Source organism: Thamnophis elegans, chromosome 2 (assembly GCF_009769535.1).
Source record: "Thamnophis elegans isolate rThaEle1 chromosome 2, rThaEle1.pri, whole genome shotgun sequence".
In the NCBI taxonomy this organism is placed as follows: Eukaryota; Metazoa; Chordata; class Lepidosauria; order Squamata; family Colubridae; genus Thamnophis; species Thamnophis elegans.
Genome location: NC_045542.1, coordinates 106,523,091 through 106,543,432, shown reverse-complemented (window position 1 = coordinate 106,543,432; position 20,342 = coordinate 106,523,091). Strand labels below are relative to the sequence as shown.

At 36.7% G+C, this 20,342-nt stretch overlaps 1 protein-coding gene across 1 annotated transcript in view; it reads left to right on the top strand.

The window, feature by feature from the left end:
• Positions 1 to 15,422, top strand: part of LOC116503995 (inter-alpha-trypsin inhibitor heavy chain H3-like) — a 28,266-nt gene extending 12,844 nt beyond the window's left edge. The window contains exons 11-22 of the mRNA XM_032210804.1: positions 1,210 to 1,391; positions 2,118 to 2,303; positions 3,153 to 3,292; positions 4,173 to 4,327; positions 5,754 to 5,759; positions 6,703 to 6,714; positions 8,801 to 8,863; positions 10,942 to 11,055; positions 11,538 to 11,742; positions 12,600 to 12,772; positions 14,702 to 14,813; positions 14,902 to 15,422. Of these exons, the coding sequence (XP_032066695.1) occupies positions 1,210 to 1,391; positions 2,118 to 2,303; positions 3,153 to 3,292; positions 4,173 to 4,327; positions 5,754 to 5,759; positions 6,703 to 6,714; positions 8,801 to 8,863; positions 10,942 to 11,055; positions 11,538 to 11,742; positions 12,600 to 12,772; positions 14,702 to 14,813; positions 14,902 to 15,031 (1,478 nt within the window). The 3' untranslated portion in view covers positions 15,032 to 15,422. The remainder of the gene's footprint in view (positions 1 to 1,209; positions 1,392 to 2,117; positions 2,304 to 3,152; positions 3,293 to 4,172; positions 4,328 to 5,753; positions 5,760 to 6,702; positions 6,715 to 8,800; positions 8,864 to 10,941; positions 11,056 to 11,537; positions 11,743 to 12,599; positions 12,773 to 14,701; positions 14,814 to 14,901) is intronic.
• Positions 15,423 to 20,342: the final 4,920 nt, after the last annotated feature.

Here is a 20,342-nt window from a genome sequence, read left to right as displayed (position 1 = left end):
TATATATGTGTGTGTGTGTGTGTGTGTGTATGTATGTATGTGTGTGTGTGTGTGTGTATATATATATATATATATATATATATATATATATATATATACACATATATATATATACATACATACACACACACACACACACACACACATATACACATACACATATGTGTGTGTGTGTTGTATTTGTGCTGATAAATAAATAACAAATATTTGGGCATACCAGGGATTGTGACTATATATATAATATATATATGCATAAATATTATAAATATTTGCATTTGTGCTATATATATATGTTGTATTTGATATATATATATAGATATATCACAAATACAACATATATATATAGCACAAATACAACATATATATATAGCACAAATGCAAATATTTATAATATTTATGTATATTATATATATATATATATATATATATATATATATATATATATATATATATATATATAATATATATATATGCATATACACACACACACACACACACACACACACACATAAATAACACTATTTAACACTAATCATATTAACCTATTAATAATCAACACTAGCCTATTTAACACTAATCATAATGTATTTAACAATGATTTATACAGTGGTAAACACATTATACAATTATTTAGGAACTTTGAAGAGAATTTTACCTTAATCAAGTATAAACCATTCGACCATGCTTAGAGTCTCTTCGTTCTTCTGGCTTCAATGAGCTGGAACATGTAATAAATCCTTCAGTAAGCCATCATTTCTCATTTTATCAAACCCAGGAATCTATAGATAATGCCTGGGTTCACAGACTATGCTAAGCTATGGTTTACTAAACTCCCACTTGTTGAATACATCACAGTTGGCTGGATTTACATAACCAGGACCAAATTACTTTATGGATTAGTTTGATGTGTAACCCCAGCCAAACCAATAGTTGCTTCATGCATTCATATAAAGGGAAAAATAATTCTGATCTCAACTCACTTATCAAAATACAGTGTGCTGCTTTGTTAATACGAACCACAAGTATATGTTAACTGAATCAGGACAGAAAACTGCCTGGCAAATGTGGCAAATGTGATTTCAAAAGCAAGCCGTGTTCAAAATTCATACTAAGCTGAGTTTTTATTACTTGGGGTATTATAAATGAAACAGGAACAACAAAAATGTATTTTTCAAAAATTATGTTAACTTTTTGTGTGTTTTCCTGTAGGAGAATTAAACACAGACACAATTTTAAAAAATGTTAGAAATGCAATTCAAGGAAAATATCCTTTATATAATCTTGGGTTTGGCTATGATCTGGACTACGGATCTTTAGAAAAGATGGCATCAGAGAACAATGGGTTGGCTCGGCGTATCTATGAAGATTCTGATTCTGCTCTGCAGCTGCAGGTTTAAATGATAAAACATTCATTCAACTTTGGTATAAAATAAAAGATAAAGATAGTCATTATATAATTGCTTTATTTTTAAGTCTATAAAAAAATTAAGTTCCGCAGTAACATCCTTTTCTAGATGATCATGGCTTGGGAGATGGACAGGTCAGTCAAATAGGTCACACAAGGAATTCTCCAGTGCAATAACATAAATATTGGTGGAAGGGAGCTCTCATTTAGCCTCAGATTGCAGTGCCCCAGGACATATTATATGGACTTGTTTTGATAGCTGAGCAAGTCTTATCTTCTTCCCTGGGAGCCAGTGACTTGCATCTTAACACCTCCACAGCTACTAAGGATACTTACATTGCAAATATATCTTTTTGGAGTTATTTATTTATATCCCACCTTTATTTCTTTTATAAACAACTCAACTTTATAAACACTACTCCTTCCTCCTCCTATTTTCCCCACAACAACAAACCGGTGAGATGGATTGAGGGAGAGGTAACTGGTCCAAAGTTACCCAGCCAGCTTTCATGACTAGAACTCATCGTGTCCTGGTTTCCATGCCAGTACCTCAACCCCTACACCAAGCTGGCTCCTTAGTAAATAATGGAATTTAATGGGGCATCGGTGCCTTCTACAGACTGTCAAGCTGAACTTTTACTGATAATTGGGTCAAGGTGTTTCTATATTTGCTTTTTTTTAAAAAAAAACATTCTCTTTGATTTCCTTTTAGGGCTTTTATGATGAAGTGGCCAATCCTTTACTTACTGAAGTGGAGTTACATTACCCTGAAAATGCCATCTCCGATCTGACTCAAAATCATTTTAAGCACTATTATGACGGTTCTGAAATTGTTGTGGCTGGACGCATCATAGACGATGATCTCAACAGTATTACTGCAGATGTGAACGCTCATGGGGTAAATACAAGATTGGATCCTTCTCCACTCACAGGGAGGGGAAGGAGAGCAGCCCCATCTCTATATAATGGTTCCCTATTTAAGAACATCAGATACATGGGAACTAGTCCTTCAAAGCACAACAACTTATCTATTAAAACAGGGCTCACCAACCCCGACTCTGTGGACCAGCAGTGGTCCATGGCATGCCAGAAACTGGGCTACACAAACAAGAGAAGCCCCATCCACAGAAAGCTGACAGCATGCGAAACCATACCCCTTCTGGTCAATGGAAAAATGGAACCAGTCCTTGGTGCCCAAAAGGTTGGGGGGTGGCGCTGTATTAAAACATAGTCTGAGTAATTTTGGTACTTTCCATATCTGGCATCTAATAAGTAGAAAGTGTACAGTATATGTGCCAGAGTCTCTCTCTCTGTACATAGGAGACAAATGAACATTCTGCTTCTGGATCTTTCAGAGCCCTAAAAGTGTTAGTTAAATTGGGGGGCTGAGCAATAAAGCCACATTTATGGCCAATTCCAGGGTGCCACAGTTCACAATGGCTTTGCCTATCCATACAAAACCATACCCAACAAGTACTATCGGTTCGTTTGCTGACCATTTGCTTAACAACCATGGATTTGCTTAATGACCACTGCAAAAAAGGTAAAATTAGTTGGCCAACCATTTTATGACCATTGTGACTTACAACTGTGAAGTCCAGGCTCCCTTACTGTCATATGTTGAGGACTACCTATAGATGCTATGACTGCTGCACAGTAAACTATTATTATAAATGTAAACAATCTGAATTGCTGTCATACAAATGAATCAGTAAAAGAAAGCTTTTCTTTTAAAAATTTCTAACAGGCTGAAGATGACCTAACTTTCTCTGAAGAATCAGATATTAATCGAACAGCCAAAGCTTTTGAAGATCAGCAATACATATTTGGGCATTACATTGAGAAACTTTGGGCTTATTTAACCATTCAACAGCTTTTGGAAAAACGGTAATGAAGGATATTTTCCTCATGATACATTAGTTTAGAAATTTTATAGAAATATCCAACGAAGTAGCAATCCTATGGGTAATTACCTGGGCATAAGCCCCATTAAACACAGTGTGTTTGCATCTGTCACATTGATTTGTAGAATTTCTAAACCACATGTTCATTGTTAAAAAACAATATCAGACGGAAACATTTAAAAACACAATTTATGATAAAACTTAAAAGAATCAAGGATTTAACTAAATAACCCCTTCCTAAAACCCCATAGAAAAAACAAAACAGCTCAATATGTAGTGGAGCTATAATTATAGCATTATAAATAATGCAATACTTACCCTATTTTCATTTGTTCTAAAATTTTATTAAAACATTGTGCAGCTTGAATCCAAAATGGCTCTGTGTGGCTTGCATAATTAAAACACAACATAAAATAATTAAAAAGAGAGAATTAAAAAGAAATGCCTTTTGTGTCAGTATCAGAATTTTATACCAACAGCCTTTTAAATGTAATTAACAGCGCAAACTCTACATTGCTGTATCAAGCTATGAAAGTATTGTACAACTAACTAAGATATTAGGTGGCAGGTGCCTTCCAATAAAGTAATCAGTCTTGTCTTCAATTTCAGACTCTACAAAATGTTCATAAATGACATGCTCAGGATATGATGGAAACAGTCATTTCCATTTACTTTTCCCCAGTATTTAGTTGTCGAAGTATTACTGTATTTGAACATAGAGCTTTGGTTACTATTGTAGATATCAGTCATTTTTTGTTCATGTATTGATCCTTTAAAAAGAAAAAAGAAAGAAGGCCTTTATGCCACTGGCTCTAAATACATCTAGTGGTCAGTAATATATTAGGTGTTGTTCCGTCATCTAGGAATTCAGCAAAGGGCGATGAGAAGACTAATCTTACTGCCAAAGCCCTGGAGATGTCTCTGAAGTATAAGTTTGTGACTCCTCTGACATCCATGGTGGTCACAAAGCCAGAAGACAATATTGATACAGCTGCAATTGCTGACAAGCCACTTGAAGGTACCCATACTTACTAACTTTTATAATGTCACCAGTAAAGGACATAAGTGATATTGTCACACATATGAAATAGCTGTATATTTACATGTGGAGATAGTTTAAAGCACTCCATTGAAGCAGCCACATAAGCTTGGGAAAGAATGCTATTGTTTTATTGATCCAGAAAGTGATGCTTTTATGGGCATCTCTCTCTCTCTCTCTCTCTCTCTCTCTCTCTCTCTCTCTCTCTCTCTCTCTCTCTCTCTCTCCCTCCCTCCCTCCCTCCCTCCCTCCCTCCCTCTCTCCCACCTCACAGGGTTGCTGTTGTGAAGAAAACAGGAGGAAGGAGTATTACCACCTTGTGTTATTTATAAAAATAATAAAGGTGGTAGAAAAAAATTAAATTCTCTTTCCTTCTTTTTACATCTTACTTCTGTCTTTTTAACAAAACATCTCTTTCCATCATGGCACTTCCATTTCTTCTTAACCCATTAATTCCTCCATATGTTTCTTTGATGACTTGATCTGCAGTCATTTTTTACTACATAATTTCTGCTCATTCATCCACACCTTAGCTTCATATACACCTTCCCTGCATTACTCATCATCTGTCCAGAAGATCAGGTTACCTTTATTCTGAACATTAAATTTTCCTCTTTCTCTTCTAGTTCATCCTCCTCTCCATCTACCTGCCCTTTGCCATTTCATTGTCTTATATTCCAAATTGCCAGAATCTAAGGTCTACAGATCTTGATTACTGTCATCCTTCATGATTTGGACAATTAAAGATTTAATATCCTACAATATGTTTTAGCAAGGTAGAGAAGATATAGATTAGTAGCTTAATCATACCCTAGCAGCAACATACTTGTGTTGGTCTGGTGTTCTCTCAAGCATGTTTATGTTGTTCAATGCACGTTAGGTTCTCCAATCCATAATAATGGTTCTTTCACAAGCCAGCATTCTATTGACCACAATCTATGAACAAGAGATCCATGCGATGCTTGGGATATATCAAAGCAATAGAAAAAAATATTTGTAGCTCAGGGTTGAACTGTGGAGTCCTTGGTGCTCTCAGAGCATGGATTTTTTTTTGGCAGATATTTCATTACCCAATTAGGTAACATCTTCAGGGCTAGAAAAGGGTGGGGTTTGCCCTCTGTTTATACACAGTAGCTACCCTGTCAGTGTTAGTGGGACTGTTGTTTGTTCTTGATAGTTCGTTGATAGTATATTGGAGTTGGTAGTTCCTTGGTTTCCCTTTGTTTCCCACTCCAAACACCAAGGATTCCAGAGGGACAAGTGTTTATTTCACAGTCCTATAAAGATGTCATAAATCTTTATAGGACTGTAAATCATAAATGCTCTTGCAATTATGCAAAGTAGCATGTTATTAATAATGTCATTCTTTTTTTGTTTTTCACCTTTTTATGTCTTGTTGGAACAGCTGAGGGTAAGTTTGACTTTTATTTTAATTTTTAACTTTAATTTTTTAAAAATTAATTAAGGAAAATAACTAAATGGTATTTGGGGTTCATTGCTGCCAATGGTATAGATCTCAGGGCTTGTCTGTTGTATGTCAAAGCTGGCCATGTGAATGGACAAATATTTGGTCTGGATGATGAATGTTTGTAGGAATTGGCTACATTCATTAGAATGACATAAGTAGCATTGGGGCAATAATGTATCACAAGCTCCACACTTTCATATATCCATGGGACATTATAACACGTATGACAAAGAATGGGCTATTATATGCAATGCAGTGAGGTTGCTAATTCTGTGAAGTATGTGGAGTGGCTAGAAGAATCATATTGAGAAATTGGAAAAGTAATTTTATTTCAGATTTTAATAAATGGTTATGTGTGGAAATGTGTGACCTATCTACTTTGGAAAGGGAATTTTCTACTGATCAAAGCAATATGTTATACTATGGCAGCAATTTTGTGAAATTTTACAATAATATTTTGTGTTGATTATATTAGTGTATTTATTAGTAAACCAGTGACTTTTGCTAACATGTGACATGTAAGCATTTATCCCCTTTTTTCTCTTTGTTTGTTTAGGATTGGGTTTTCCCCCTCTTAATTTCCCCCATTTTTCTTTTGGTTTCTATTTTTTTAAGTGTAAAATTGTTTTGTTAATTGTCTAGATTAAGTGTGTAAAATTAAAATTAAAAAAATTGCTCCTTCTCTCTATAATATATTTAGAATATATTTGAAAAAGTAATTGAAAGAACTGATTTAAATGCTGGCAGATTTTCTGGATATTTTGATCCTTCAGAAATTCATCTGTAGAAATTCCTAAGAACAAAATAATACTTCAGAAAAGCGGGGATTTGGGGTACTTTTCCTTATTCGCATTAATGTAATTCTTTGTATTTCTTTCATTTGCAGCTACTCGACAATGTAAGTGACAATTATATATTTCTGAACTACCTCGTTTCATTAAAAAGGAATTGGATAAAATTGTTCTGTGACATTGCTTCTGAACTGATGGAAAATACTGCTATCAGTAATATTAAAAAAAAAACCACAGAGATACATTATTTTCCTTGTTTCAGTTTGCATAATAATCAATTTGCTTGTGAAACTGAAAAATGTATGGCTTTTTTCAGTTGGGTTTTATTGTTTTGGAGTAAAAGAATAGTTATACACTGGTCCGAAATATCTAGTGAGAAATGGCATATAAAGAAATGTTATAGATAGATAGATAGGTAGATAGGTATAGATAGATAGATAGATAGATAGATAGATAGATAGATAGATAGATAGATAGATAGATAGATGGATGGATGGATGGATGGATGGATGGGTGGGTGGGTGGGTGGGTGGGTGGGTGGGTGGGTGGGTGGGTGGGTGGGCGGGCGGATGGATGGATGGATGGGATAGATAGATAGATAGATAGATAGATAGATAGATGATAGTTATATAGATAGATATAACCACTTAGAGTCTCCAAGAGAATCTCCATCAATTTGTCTTTTGACAATAAGCATTTTAAAGCTATTTAGTGCCATGACCATCTATGCCAGGGGTGTCAAACCCAAGGCCCACGGGCCGCATCTGGCCCACACAATGCTTAAATCTGTCCCATGGGGCCAATCTGGAAATATCAAATGACTGGCCCCCACTGCCTCTGCCAGCCAAAACGGGCCATAGGGTGTGTGTATGTGCCCCCACTCAGCCTGTTTTTGGCTTCCACAGTCTCCAGTAGCACCGTGGGGCCTGTTTTTGGACAGAGGAGTGCTTCTGGAGGCTGGGGAGGCCAAAAATAGGCCTTGTGGGACCTCTGCGTGGCCCATTTTTGGTTGGCAGAGTGCTTCTGGAGGCTGGGGAGTACTGTGGAAAGAAAGAAGGGGAGAAGCGCATCTTGAGCCTGTGTCAATGTCCACTATGACTATGCCCACCCCAGGCCATGCTCACCCCCACCCACTATGACCAAGCCCACCCCCAGCCACCCCACTCTCTGGCCATCCAAGGTCAAACATAACCCTGATGTGGCCCTCAATGAAATCGAGTTTGACACCCCTGATCTATGGAATGTCCTTTTACTCAGAATCTGGCTTCTTTTATCATTCAAAGGTTTTATTTCTTTTAAAACACAAATATTTCATCATTCGTCAATCATTAAAACATCAAAGTACAATTTTTTTTGTGTGTGTGTGCCCCTCCCTCCCTCCACCCCCTACCCCCCCCCCGACTTCCCCCGCCCCAACTTCCCAGAACCCGTACACGGTATGGATTTTTAACAAACACAGTCTAAAATCTATTGAAGAAAAAAAATAGAAATAAAGAAATTAATGACATTCTGCATTGATCTTAGCTTCTTCTTGCTGAACTAACTTTAAACAATTTAAATCATTTCTGATCTTAAGCATAGGCTAACTGGAATTTCTTGGTCCCGTATTTATTTTGTATGTAGTCAATCCATTTTTTCCAGTCTCATTTATATCTCTCATTTGAGTGATCTTTAAGATATGCCGATATTTTAGCCATCTCGGCTAAATTTGTAACTTTCAATGTCCATTTTTGGATTGTAGGCAAGTCTTCCTTCTTCCAGTATTGCGCCATCAACAGTCTTGCTGAGAATCTGGCTTCTTTACAGGCATAAATCTAAGTTATTATTGTGTTCAGTGTAGCTACCTCTGAAGTGGGCTGCTTCCCATTGGGGAAATCTTATAAAAGAACATGACTAAATCTGCATTGACATACTTCAGGATAATCCTTCAAGCAATTGAAATAAACTGCCTTAATAAAAGCAACTCACTGAAAAGCAATGTCAGGGTTTTTTTCTTTTTTCTTTTTTTTTGAGGGAAATGTTGATATATGGACTGTCCATGCTCATGACTGTCTGCAGAATATTCTCTTGGAAATGATTGTTAAAATCAGGATGAAAACTGAGATAAAATTCCAGTACTCCTTAAAGTGGGTAAAAAAACCAGCTATCCTATTTTCAATTGTGTAACCCTTTTCCCTTTTTACCCCTATGCAGTAGTACCAGCATCTTCTTATCCATCGTATTCGTCCTCAACCCCTAGTCACAGGTACACAAGTGGTAAGTTTCATTTAATATCCTTTTTTTGGTAAATAGAAAGGAGAAAAGCGTAATATCTAAAGTCTGCTGGTAAACACTTTATATTGTGATTATTTTACCATAAAACACATTAGTAATATATATGGGTTCCATCCAGTAGGGGGGGTTTCAAATAATTTAACAACTGGTTCACCCAGGGTCATGTTGGCTCTCATGTTCCATTCCCATCCAGTTCCACTGCACATGTGGGACAAGCCTCCTGCGATGGCCATCCTGACCCTGGGTGAACTGGTTGTTAAATTACGACACCCCCCTCCCTTATCAAAGGGCGCTGCACTGTGCTGCAATGGAGAAATGGGCAACAGAGCGCCCAGCACAAGGGAAAGAGGAGGAGCAGGGAGAAGAAAGAGGGAAAGTGGCCTTCTCCTTCCCTCGCACCGGCCGCTCCATTGCCCATTTTTTCCACTGCAGCACAGCGCAGAGCCCAGGATTCACTTTGATAGCTGGATGGGTGGGTGGATAATATAACAACCAGTTTACCTGAACTGGTGCAAACCAGCTGAATCCCACCACTGGTCCCATCTAATTTGGAGGTTTTTGACTATGCTAAAAGAGTAGCATATAGACCCCTTTTTCATAGGTTATATCCTTTTTGTTTCTAGTTTTCTCTAACCGTGGTTTGCCATGCAATGAAACCTGGAAAATAATAATTTAGTTAGCATGACTGAAAATCCTGTCTTGCCAAACCATTTGCAAGCAGTCCTCGATTAGCAATGGCAACTGGGATTGGAATTTCCATCGCTAAGTGATGCAACAGTAAAGTGCAACATCGTGTGACTGCATCGCTTAGCAACAGCAACCCCGGCAATCTCTACTGCCATCATTAAGCAAGGATCACAGGTCCTTAAGTGAGTTCCAGGTGACTTGCAAATAGGCCAACAGGCAGGTAAGACGTAGTGCATGGTGCAAGCATAGCAGTTCAGGAATGGCTGCTGCCAGGCAGAAAAGGATGTGAGTGATTTACTAGAGTGACTTGCAACCTTCCCTGTCAATTTCCTCATTGACATTGCTTGTGGGGAGCCAGCAGAGAAGGTTGCAAAAAGCAAACATATGATCATGGGAAACTGCAACCCCTTGAAAGTGTGAACCAGTTGTCAAGTGCCCAAGTCACAGTCACGTGACTGTGGGAGTGCTGTGATGGCTGGAACTTCGAAGACCGGTAGCATGTAAGTCTTCTTTTTCAGTACCATTGTAACTTTGAACAGTCACTTTAAAAATGACTGGTAATGAAGAAGTATCTCTATAGCTATGTCATCATCTCATTCAAGACGTTACTCAGATGGTTCATCAATTACAGCAAACACTGGTTAGAAAAATCTGGGGTATGGACAAGAGAATTTCTGTACAAAAGAAGATTAGTAGGTGAATCTAAATCTAAAACCCCACGGCAAACTTTATATGAAAATATTTCCATCACATATTCGCATTGCACTCGTGTCAGAAGCACCGAGACGTTTCTGGGTTGAAAAGATTAGTTTGGGGACATCCAATTGGAGGCTTCTTTCATGTCCCTGGCAAGAGCTGGACGGAAGGATGGGAGCTCACAAAATGTTGCTACCTTCAACACAAATTGAGTGGCACACTTAAAGTATCATCATACTGAAATTATTATAGTATGTGAAACAAATTCATAGGAGATATAATTTAGCCATAGAATTTCAATAAAATGGCTTTGAAATTAAACCTCAAATGTGCAAAGTGAAATCTTAACAAACAGTGATGTAAAAGTCATAATGCAGTCTGTTTGGCTTTAGAGTCTTGTGTAAATGTAATTGGATTAAAAGCAACATAGCCATTGTGTACTGTCTATCATGGCTTATAACAGTGAGATGTGCTTAGCTATCTGGGACTTATGCAACCAGTAGTGGTTAAAACAAACCATGACTGACTACAATGCCAATCAAACACCTGAGTTCAGACTCTTTTTTGAATATGTTGATGACATTAATGATAAAAGGGGCAAAATATATCATAAGGCATAATTCTATAGAAGGCTTTGTATGAGAATCAAAGATCAAGTGGCCCATTTCTCTTTGCAGTTGATGGCGATCCACATTTCATCATAGACATCCCAGAAAAAGATGATCATCTTTGCTTTAACATTTATGAAGATCCAGGGAAAATTTTAAACTTAATCAGTGATCCTAGTACAGGTAAGTTGAAATGATCCAGCCAAGGCACAGGTTTCTTAGTTCATCTGCTACCTAAAAATTAGCTCAGATATTTGTATTTATTGATTTAATCAATTAGAAAACACAGTGCATCCAGGCAGTTACAAAACAGCTGAACTAACACTATGGCCTGATGCCTGGAGGAAAGAGCCATATTTTCACAGCTTTACAAAATAGTAGAAAGACTGGGGCCACCCAAATCTTTAAGGAGGGGGCAGGGTGGAAGGTGCCTTTCCATAGAATGAGTTTGTAACAGAGAAAGAACTGAACTGAAAAGGGCAAATTTATTATTATAATGATTTTGCAGGGCATAAAATATATTATTTCATTGCACTAATATATTTCTATAGCTATTGAAAACTGCTTGATAATCCTTTAATTGTATTTATCTATAGAATAAAATCAAATTGCTTTCCACTGAAATAAACCTAGAAAGGGTGTCTCTTCTTCATCCTTTCTTAAAGGCATTACTGTCAATGGACAGCTAATTGGATATAAGCAGAGCAGGAATGATGTCCAGCCACAGAACAGTTATATCGGTAGACTTGGGATTCTCAATGAAGAACTGAATTTAAAGCTTGAAGTAACTCCTGAGAGAATCATTCTGCACAATGGCACAAAGCAGATGGCATTCACATGGTTGGATGAAGTTACCTTACTATATCCTACGTAAGAGCCCAAATCACATTTAAAAGTAAAGTGGACTTGAGTCAAGAAATTCAAAGAAGGATGCTGACCCATCAAAGTGTTTTATTTTATTATTAAATTGATGTTTATTATGCTCTTGCAGACGAGGGCAGTATCATGGTCTGATTCCTGTTTTAACCACACAACAAGAATATAGAGCTATGTTGAAAGATAACAACTGATCTGAACTTTAGCCATGGTTAAACAGATATTTGGAGCCTTGGTATCTGAATATGCTTGATAATTGTACTAATTCCATGAGACAATCTCTCTTTCTCTCTCTCTTCCTTTCCCTCCCCCCACTTCTGTGTGTGTGAGAGGGGGGGGGGGGAGAGGTTAGACAATTTTGCTATCTCTCACTAGTCCAGGAAATAAAGTTTAGAAAAGGACAAAAAGTAGGGATTGGTAAAAAAGGGACAGTAACAGTACACATAAAAGATTTAAAAACATGAAATGAATGTTTAATGTATTAGTATCCCCTTAGAAATAACCCCCGTTGAATTCAATAGAATCTACTCCAAAAGTAGATGTACATCAGTAGACCCTGATGTACAGAATCAGGGGTTATGTTTTTCATTCGGAAGAATACTTTCTAACTGATGTTAATTTTCCCTGTAGTGCTAATTGTTCTTTGAGAAAATCCTGTTTCATAGGATATATTTTTTTGTCCTCTCTCCGTAAGGAAGATGTTGGAAAAGCCTTGCAAAGCTTCTTTATGATAGTGTGGTTAAATTGATAGCAATAGTTCTGCTTGTCTCAATGATAAAAATGGTTTGGGTTGCCTGCTTAAACTACCATTGTATTGACCCGTTTTTATCATGTTTTCTCATCCAAACTAGCCTGACCTTGAAAATTATCCGAAAGAAGAGTGTGGAAGTATCTATGGGAGAAGGAGCAACATTTGTAATAATTTTACATCAAACATGGCGAAGAAATCCAAAACATGGAGATTTTCTAGGGTTCTATGCACTGGATAGCCACAGACTGTCTGAACATACTCATGGTTTATTAGGTAGGAATCTGTGCAACATTTTTGATGTGCAGAAGTTAAAACGATTTGTTCATTCTATTTAAACCTGAAAGGCTCTGATAATTGAAGCTTCTTTCCATAAAAAATATTGTGCTTTCAAAGATGAAAAGTAGCAAGCAACTGTTTTATTATTAATATACAAGAATAAGTCTTGGATTTCTTGATGTAATATAATTAATTTTCCTTTTTGGTAACGCTTTCATAAGTTTTTTTAAAAAAATATATTGATTTCTTTTGTACACTGGGAAAAGAGGATTTAAATATCTTTCTTGACTAGTTTCATTTATGTAGATATCCAAAGAGTTGATCTTATTCCATAGAAAAGCTTCCAGGATGAAAGATGAATATCTCTCTTATTGCTTTATATTACAACCATCCTTTGAACAATGATATTACACCGGCATTGCAAAATGAGAGATACAATGTCCTTTTTTTTTTTTTTTTACAAAAAATAAAATAAAATATGAGGTGGGAGGAAAGGAGGAAAAGTATGAGATGGCAAGGTGTGTATCAGAAAGTAGTGTTATTGTTTTCAATCCCTTTTATTTGAAATGAATGGCAGCAATAAAGTTAGAAGCGTGGCATCAGGAAGGGCATCGGGCCAATAAACATTCAGCTCCATCTAGTCTGTCTGATTCTACTAGAAATTAAAGGATTACAGGGTCATAATGAGGGAGGGTTCTTTTAAAAAGTAAAAGCTGCCAAAAAAATAAAACAAAAAGGAAAAAGCAAGGATGTATTTACTATAAACTTAAAAAAATGTTTTTTTAAAAAAAATAAACAGCAAAAGGTTCATTAAAACTTTTAGAAAGCTGTAAGCCAATTAAGGGCCCAGATTAATTTGAAATAAGAATTTATAATTAATTATAAAGAATCCTTCCTGTAGGAAAATGTTTTTTTAAAATGTAATAAGGCAAGATTTTAAAAAAACTGGACACTACAGGGAACCAAAGGTTTCACTTAAAGAGAAGAACACAAAGACTTGTCTAATAGATACAGAACGGTGAATTCAGGAAATATTGAAGGACATTTCTGAACAATAGTGTCAAAAGTTAATATTAACAACGTCAATCAACAGCAATATCTGACCTATATGGATAGACTGTCTAAAAAAATGTAATGGAAGAGAACAAGTGCTACAAGAGACTGAGTTGAAAGTGGATTTAACAATGACAGGTTTCAAGAATGACATGGAAGTATTATTTATTGGACATACAAACACCCCCCTCCCATGTTTTATTTATTAAAAGGGACATATAAATAATAAATCAAGGGAGTGACCTGGATAATTTTCCAATATTGAACTTGAAGAGACTTGTTAAAGCTTTGAAGTTCATGACAAAGAAGAAATGAAAAGAAATCAACTTCTATGATGTTATTTGACTGGAACAAAGTTAAGATTATTAGAAGTAAAAAGAAGGAATATCAAGTTTGCTCGAAGCTAAAATATTTTGCTATTTCTGATCATCCTAAATAGATATTTGCTGAAATGACAATGGTTGTGAATTTGTTTATAGCTAACAGATGGGATATGGGAGCAAGGGCTTATTTGTGTAATAAGGCTTTAAGAGGAAGTTAATGAAATTGTTCATACTTGCTTTGATGAAAGTTGGAATCATTTCTTTACGTATATATTTCTTGTCTTTACTATAGTCTCTCTTTACTTTCTTTTTTCTTTCTATTCTTTACATCTTTTTTCTTCCCTCTTCCTTTCTTAATTTTAGTTTCTATTGATTTTAGTATTTATAATATTTAATACCAGTACTTGAAAAATCAAGTTGTATTTAATAATAGGGAGAAGTAGGATCTTGGCTGAGTAGAACTTCTGCAAAGATAAATATTCTGTTTAATTTCTATTGTACATGATTTTCTAGAAAACAGTTTAACTGATCTTCCTGCTTTCATCTTCAGGTCAGTTTTTTCATCCAATTAACTTTACCATACTTGAGGTCCATCCTGGATCTACTCCAGAGAAACCAGATGCTACCATGATTGTTAAAAATAATCAGCTGACAGTCACCAGGTAAACAAACATTCAAGGATTGTGGAAATTGCATTTCACCTTCAGGGAGTTTGCCTTTTAAATTTCACTGTCTGTGATTTTTCTGCAGGGGATGGCAAAAAGACTACACTGAAGATTCAAAGCATGGCACAGATGTTCCCTGTTGGTTTATTCACAATAATGCAGAAGGTCTGATTGATGGCACATACACTGACTATATAGTCTCTAGTCTGTTTTAATCAAACAGATCTAATTATGCTTATGGACTTTTGAAACAATAAAATGTTATTATTCCATGGCATTTGTGCCTAATCTGAAAAATCATAATTAATTATAATTTCTACTCTATAGTGAAATAGTCCTATACCATATGCTTAACATTCATAAATCACCAGTTAATCTACAAAACTCATGAGCTATTGCCTCTTCCATTCCTTTCATTCATTACAGCGTAAGTCTCTTTTTAATATTAGCTCTGATAGTTTCCTCTCTATAGTTAAATGAAACAAAGTATAACACTGTTAGAAAGAGGTATTTACATTATGTTAAAAACCTTATAAAACTTATGTAACATCTTGAAAGAATTTTTTAATATAATTTTCAACTGATATTAAAATTTGTGCTTCAAGATTTTGAAGTAAGTATATATGTGTTTGTATTTATTCTACACATGCTAGCTAATAATTATCATCAGAAAAACATGTAATCACAAAAAGCAATGCAATAAAATTAGTTCACAAATTAACAGTCAAGCCTAAACAAATATTAACAACAAAGATAAATCAAACAAAATAACTGTACACATGTAACATATTTAAAACAATGCCTTGTAATACATCAAAGCCAGAGGTGGGTTCCTGCCAGCATTACTACTGGTTCGGTACACAAAATCTTGTTCCGAGTGGGTGCGTATTTGCACCTAAAAAGGTCTGCGAATGCACACAACATTAGAAAAGGGGGAAAATAACATTTTTTCAATGAAGATTGTTCTGTGCATGTGCAGAACAGAAAATCAAGATGGCGGCTCCAAGCATAGAACTGGTTCAGGCGCATGTCCAGCCAAGTTATTACCTACTTGGCCGAACCGGTCCGAACTGGTAGGAACCCACCTCTGATCCAAGCATATCCATATATATCGATATATATTAAAATAAAACAGAACTGTTAAATTATCTTCTCTCTAATCTATTAAACTTAACAGCCTGGTTAAATAAAAGATTTTTAAAATCCCTTTTAAGGGCCCAGAAGTTCTTGGGGGAGGGGGGGCAGTGTAAAGAAGGAATCTAATTCCAGGGAAGTGAAAAAGGGGCCTGCCCAGAAAAATGTAAAGAACAAATTGAATTGTAGGGAGAAATAATGGCAGACAAATCCTGAGCAGGTTGGGTTCCTAAGACAAGGACTGGTAGTTTCAGTGGGACTCTGGTTTGGAGAAAAAACCAGTGAAGAGCATTGTACTATAAAGTTAGCCCTTGGTTACCTAACACAATTGGGACTGGAAAAATCTGTCATTAAGCAACTGTGACTGTGAGGGGCTTAAAACCTCATTTCTGTGACAGTTGTTAAGCAAATAATTGTGAGTCATTAAATGAGACAGCACATGACTGTGACTTGCAGTTTTACTGTTGGCTACTCCATTGACACTACTTATGAGGAGCTGCTTGTAAAGTGTGTGAATGGTGATCATGTGACCGTAGGATTCTATGACAGTCATAAATGCAAGGGCTGGTATTAAAGTTACTTTTTATTGCCACTGTAACTTTGAATAGTCACTAAGTGAGGCAGTTGGCAAACAAGGCCTACCTGTGCTGACATAAAAATAGCCGAAAGGCACTGTCCTGAATTAAGATTATGGGATAGGGAACAGAATTCCCAAGCCAGGAGACTACTGCAGTAATATAATCATGAAACAACCAAGGCATAAACCAATAAAGCAGTAACCTCATTCATTAGAGCCTACAAATATCCATCAAATGTCTACAAGTGTGAGGCAACACCCTATCAGGTCCACAGGTATGCTGACATAAGTAAAAGGTAAAGGTAAAGAAGTCCCTGAGAATTTTTCTCCAGTAGTCATTGCCAACTCTAGCTGGCAGTGCTCATCTCTGTGGCAAGGCCATTGAGCCAGAGCTGTCCAAAGACATTTCTGTGGTCATATGGGTAGCATGATGTCAGGGAGTACTGTTACCTTCCCAGTGAAGTAGTACCTATTTATCTACTCGTGTTTGCATGCTTTCGAACTGCTAAGTTCACAGGATCTGAGATGAGAACGGGACCTCACCCCATCCCAGGGCAGTTGGGTCTCATGTTCCAATGAAGTTTCTGCTGATAGCATACATCCTTTCAAACTGCAGGTGCCAAATTTGGAAATATCTTTCATATAAGAAGTAATTAATCATATACAGTATACAAACCTAACACTGGATGTATCTATATCATTCTATTAAAGAGATAGGAACATTTTATCATGCAAAAAATGCAAAAGGATGCTAAAATGTTTTCACTATGGTATTTTGTCAGATAAATTTCTTTGAAGCGCTTTTCCATAGATATTATGACACTTGTGTGATTTGTATGGCTTGCAATATCATGTGTTTTGTACCTGTAACAAACATGAAGTTGTAAGAAAAGATTCCTTGATCAACCAATAAATCAATGGGTGCAATGTAAACTAGGTTTGCACCCCATGGGAAACCTCTCCCAAGCTTTCATGTGCTGCAGGCGTCATCAGTCATGACCATAAACATCAGCTTTGGTCAATTGAAGCTTTTGCCCAGTACTTTTTAGTGCCATATAGAAGGTGCAGACTAAATTATCAGCCTGTGCCACATGCAGCAGTCTATACCAAGAGCAAAGACAACACCAGACAGTTGTTTTACAGATTCTCAGTATACCCAAACCTACTTTCACTGCAACACATGAATGCTATTCTACTAGGTTAGAATCTTTATTTAGAGACTATTTTGTAAACCAATCAACTGCTGCTCACCAACCATGGGATCTATGCAATGTAAAGACACAACACAATAACTTTTCTATAGCATGTTTAAGATCTGCATTTTACTGTTACCTGTTGGATTCGTATACATATGTAGACGCCTAGCAACTTACCCATCCAGGAGGAAAAACACTTTTCACAATCAATAGTTGAAATGCTAAGGTGTACTTTATGTTGATATTCTTATCACACAGAAGTGCAAAATGCAGAAACCAGAGGTATGCAAAATACTGTTCCAACTTATTGGGACTCCATGGGTCTCTCTTATTAAAAAAAGAGATCTTAATTCTAGAAATAGTACCTATTATTTTAATTTGAAGGATGCATGTGCCTAATTACTCTGGATAAAGGAGAATGATAACATACCTTAAAATCACAATTTTCATTACAATTCTGTAACTAAAGTGAAGTGCTATCCATTCTCCCTCCAGATAACTGAAAACATACTTGAAATCTATCTTTGTTGAAAATCTCTATCCTGTTTGTGTGCCCAATTACTAGCTGTGAGTAGAGCATCTCCCTCCAAAGTAATAGTTGACAACTGGAATATATTTTATCCACCTTTAGGCTGTCACAGGAAATGTCAAAGTAAAGGGAAAAATATACTTTTTAAACAAGCCAATATATGCCTGTCTCAACTCATAGGTTGGAGAAAACATGAAGACAATGTCATGGGCGAAGTAGAAAAATAGATACTGCTAGGACAGCTTTGTGCCATATTTAGGTGTAAACGGGTGGACCGGACAGGGGGAGATCCTATCAGTTACGGCTAAAAAATCTTATCAGGTTATGGCCAAAAAAAGGGCCTCACCACTTTTAACTAGTTATTGGCTGGGACACAATTAAACATAAGAGGTAACCCAGGTATGTTTATTCTTAAGCAACTGCAGGTGTATTATTCTTCTGTTGAGTATATTACAGAATTTTGTCATTCATTCATTCATTCATTCATTCATTCATTCATTCATTCATTCATTCATTCTTGTTGTTATGACTGAGATCTATTCTAGACCATTGCAGAGGATTTTACTGCTTCGCTAGCCAACCTACCTTTTCCCCAGATTTGGGCGTCAGAATACATAATTCCTTAAGTGTTGTCCATCCTCTTTCATTTTTTGTTGCAACAAGGGATTTTCCATTGTATTTGACTCACAAGCTTAAAGAGATGCTCCTTGACTGATTTGCATATAGAGTACCTTCCTCTGAATTGTTTTCTGTATGTATAGTTAAATTTCCTACCTTTTAGCTAACATAACCGAATGTGAAACTTGAAAAGCATGAATTAGGGAGGTATCTAATAACTACTTACTAGCTTTTAACATGTGAAATAGAATTTTCTTTCAATGGGACGCTGCAAATCTTAGCAGGGCATTTTCCAGGTAGTTTATTTAAGCCAGAAGATTCTGTCTATCTACTTCTTACCAGGTTTCTTGGATCAATAACAGCATACCCACTGCTTCCTTCCTTCCTTCATTCGTTCTATTTAAGGCATACCTCAAAACTAAACATTCACACATTTTTCCTTGTCATCTTGGTTATCTAACCAACTTTGCAAATAATTTGTTCACTGTGCATGTTGGCCCTGTTGCTCCTTGTTGCTAAGGCTCAGTGCCATTGCTGACTTAAGTGCTTTGTAGTGCCCTTCATTGTTTTATGGTGCTTTTAATTATTGTTCAACTCTTCACCTGCACTTTGATCAGCCCTGATCAGATATCAACCCTGGGAAGCAGGCATTGGCAAACCACTCCTGAAATATTGCCAAGAAAATGGCACTGACTCAAAAGCACAAAAAAACAAAACAGAAAAGTAAACCTCTTGTAACCAGACCTTGAGCTCCCCTGAGTCCAGTTGCCAAGATGCCATCTCCCCAAGCTTCCTCCTTTCAGGTGCCTTAGAGCTGCACGGATGTCGCTTGCTTGTGGGGGGGCAGGACAGGTAGTTAGAAGAGTGCCAAGAATGAGAAATGGCCTTAGTCTGGCCAGACAGGAATGTGCAAAAAGTGGTGACTCTTTTTGGTGCAGCATAAGGAGGGAAGGGGAAGTAGGCTGTCAACGGTTCCTTACTCTCACCAAAAGTATGAGTCAAGCATCCCAGTGAGGAAAGGCTGGGCAAAGGGAGGAGTGGTGGAGAGGAGAAGGGCAAGGCTGTAGCCAGTTTGCCAAACTGAACAGACAGTTGGCTATCAGTGCAAACCAGCTGAATCCCACCACTGAAAATAAGCCATGGATTTCTCACCCCATCCATAAAGAATGTGGTCCTTCAGGGTATGAATCAAATGAAAAAGCAATGGGTGACACCAACCTAAACTGTACTGTGAACATTTCTCCCACAATGGTAATTAATTGTGGTTCTGCTATTGCCTCTCTGAGCACTGTCAGAAGATAATATTAGCACCATTTGCTTCACTGCTTCGAAATTGGCCTTGAAAATTTAGCAAGGTTTCATCTTGTTCACCATGTTATTTATCATTTATCTAAAGCAGCTGTATCTGTAGAATAGAACAGAATTCTTTATTGGCCAAGTATGATTGCTTACGCAAGAAATTTGTCTTTGGT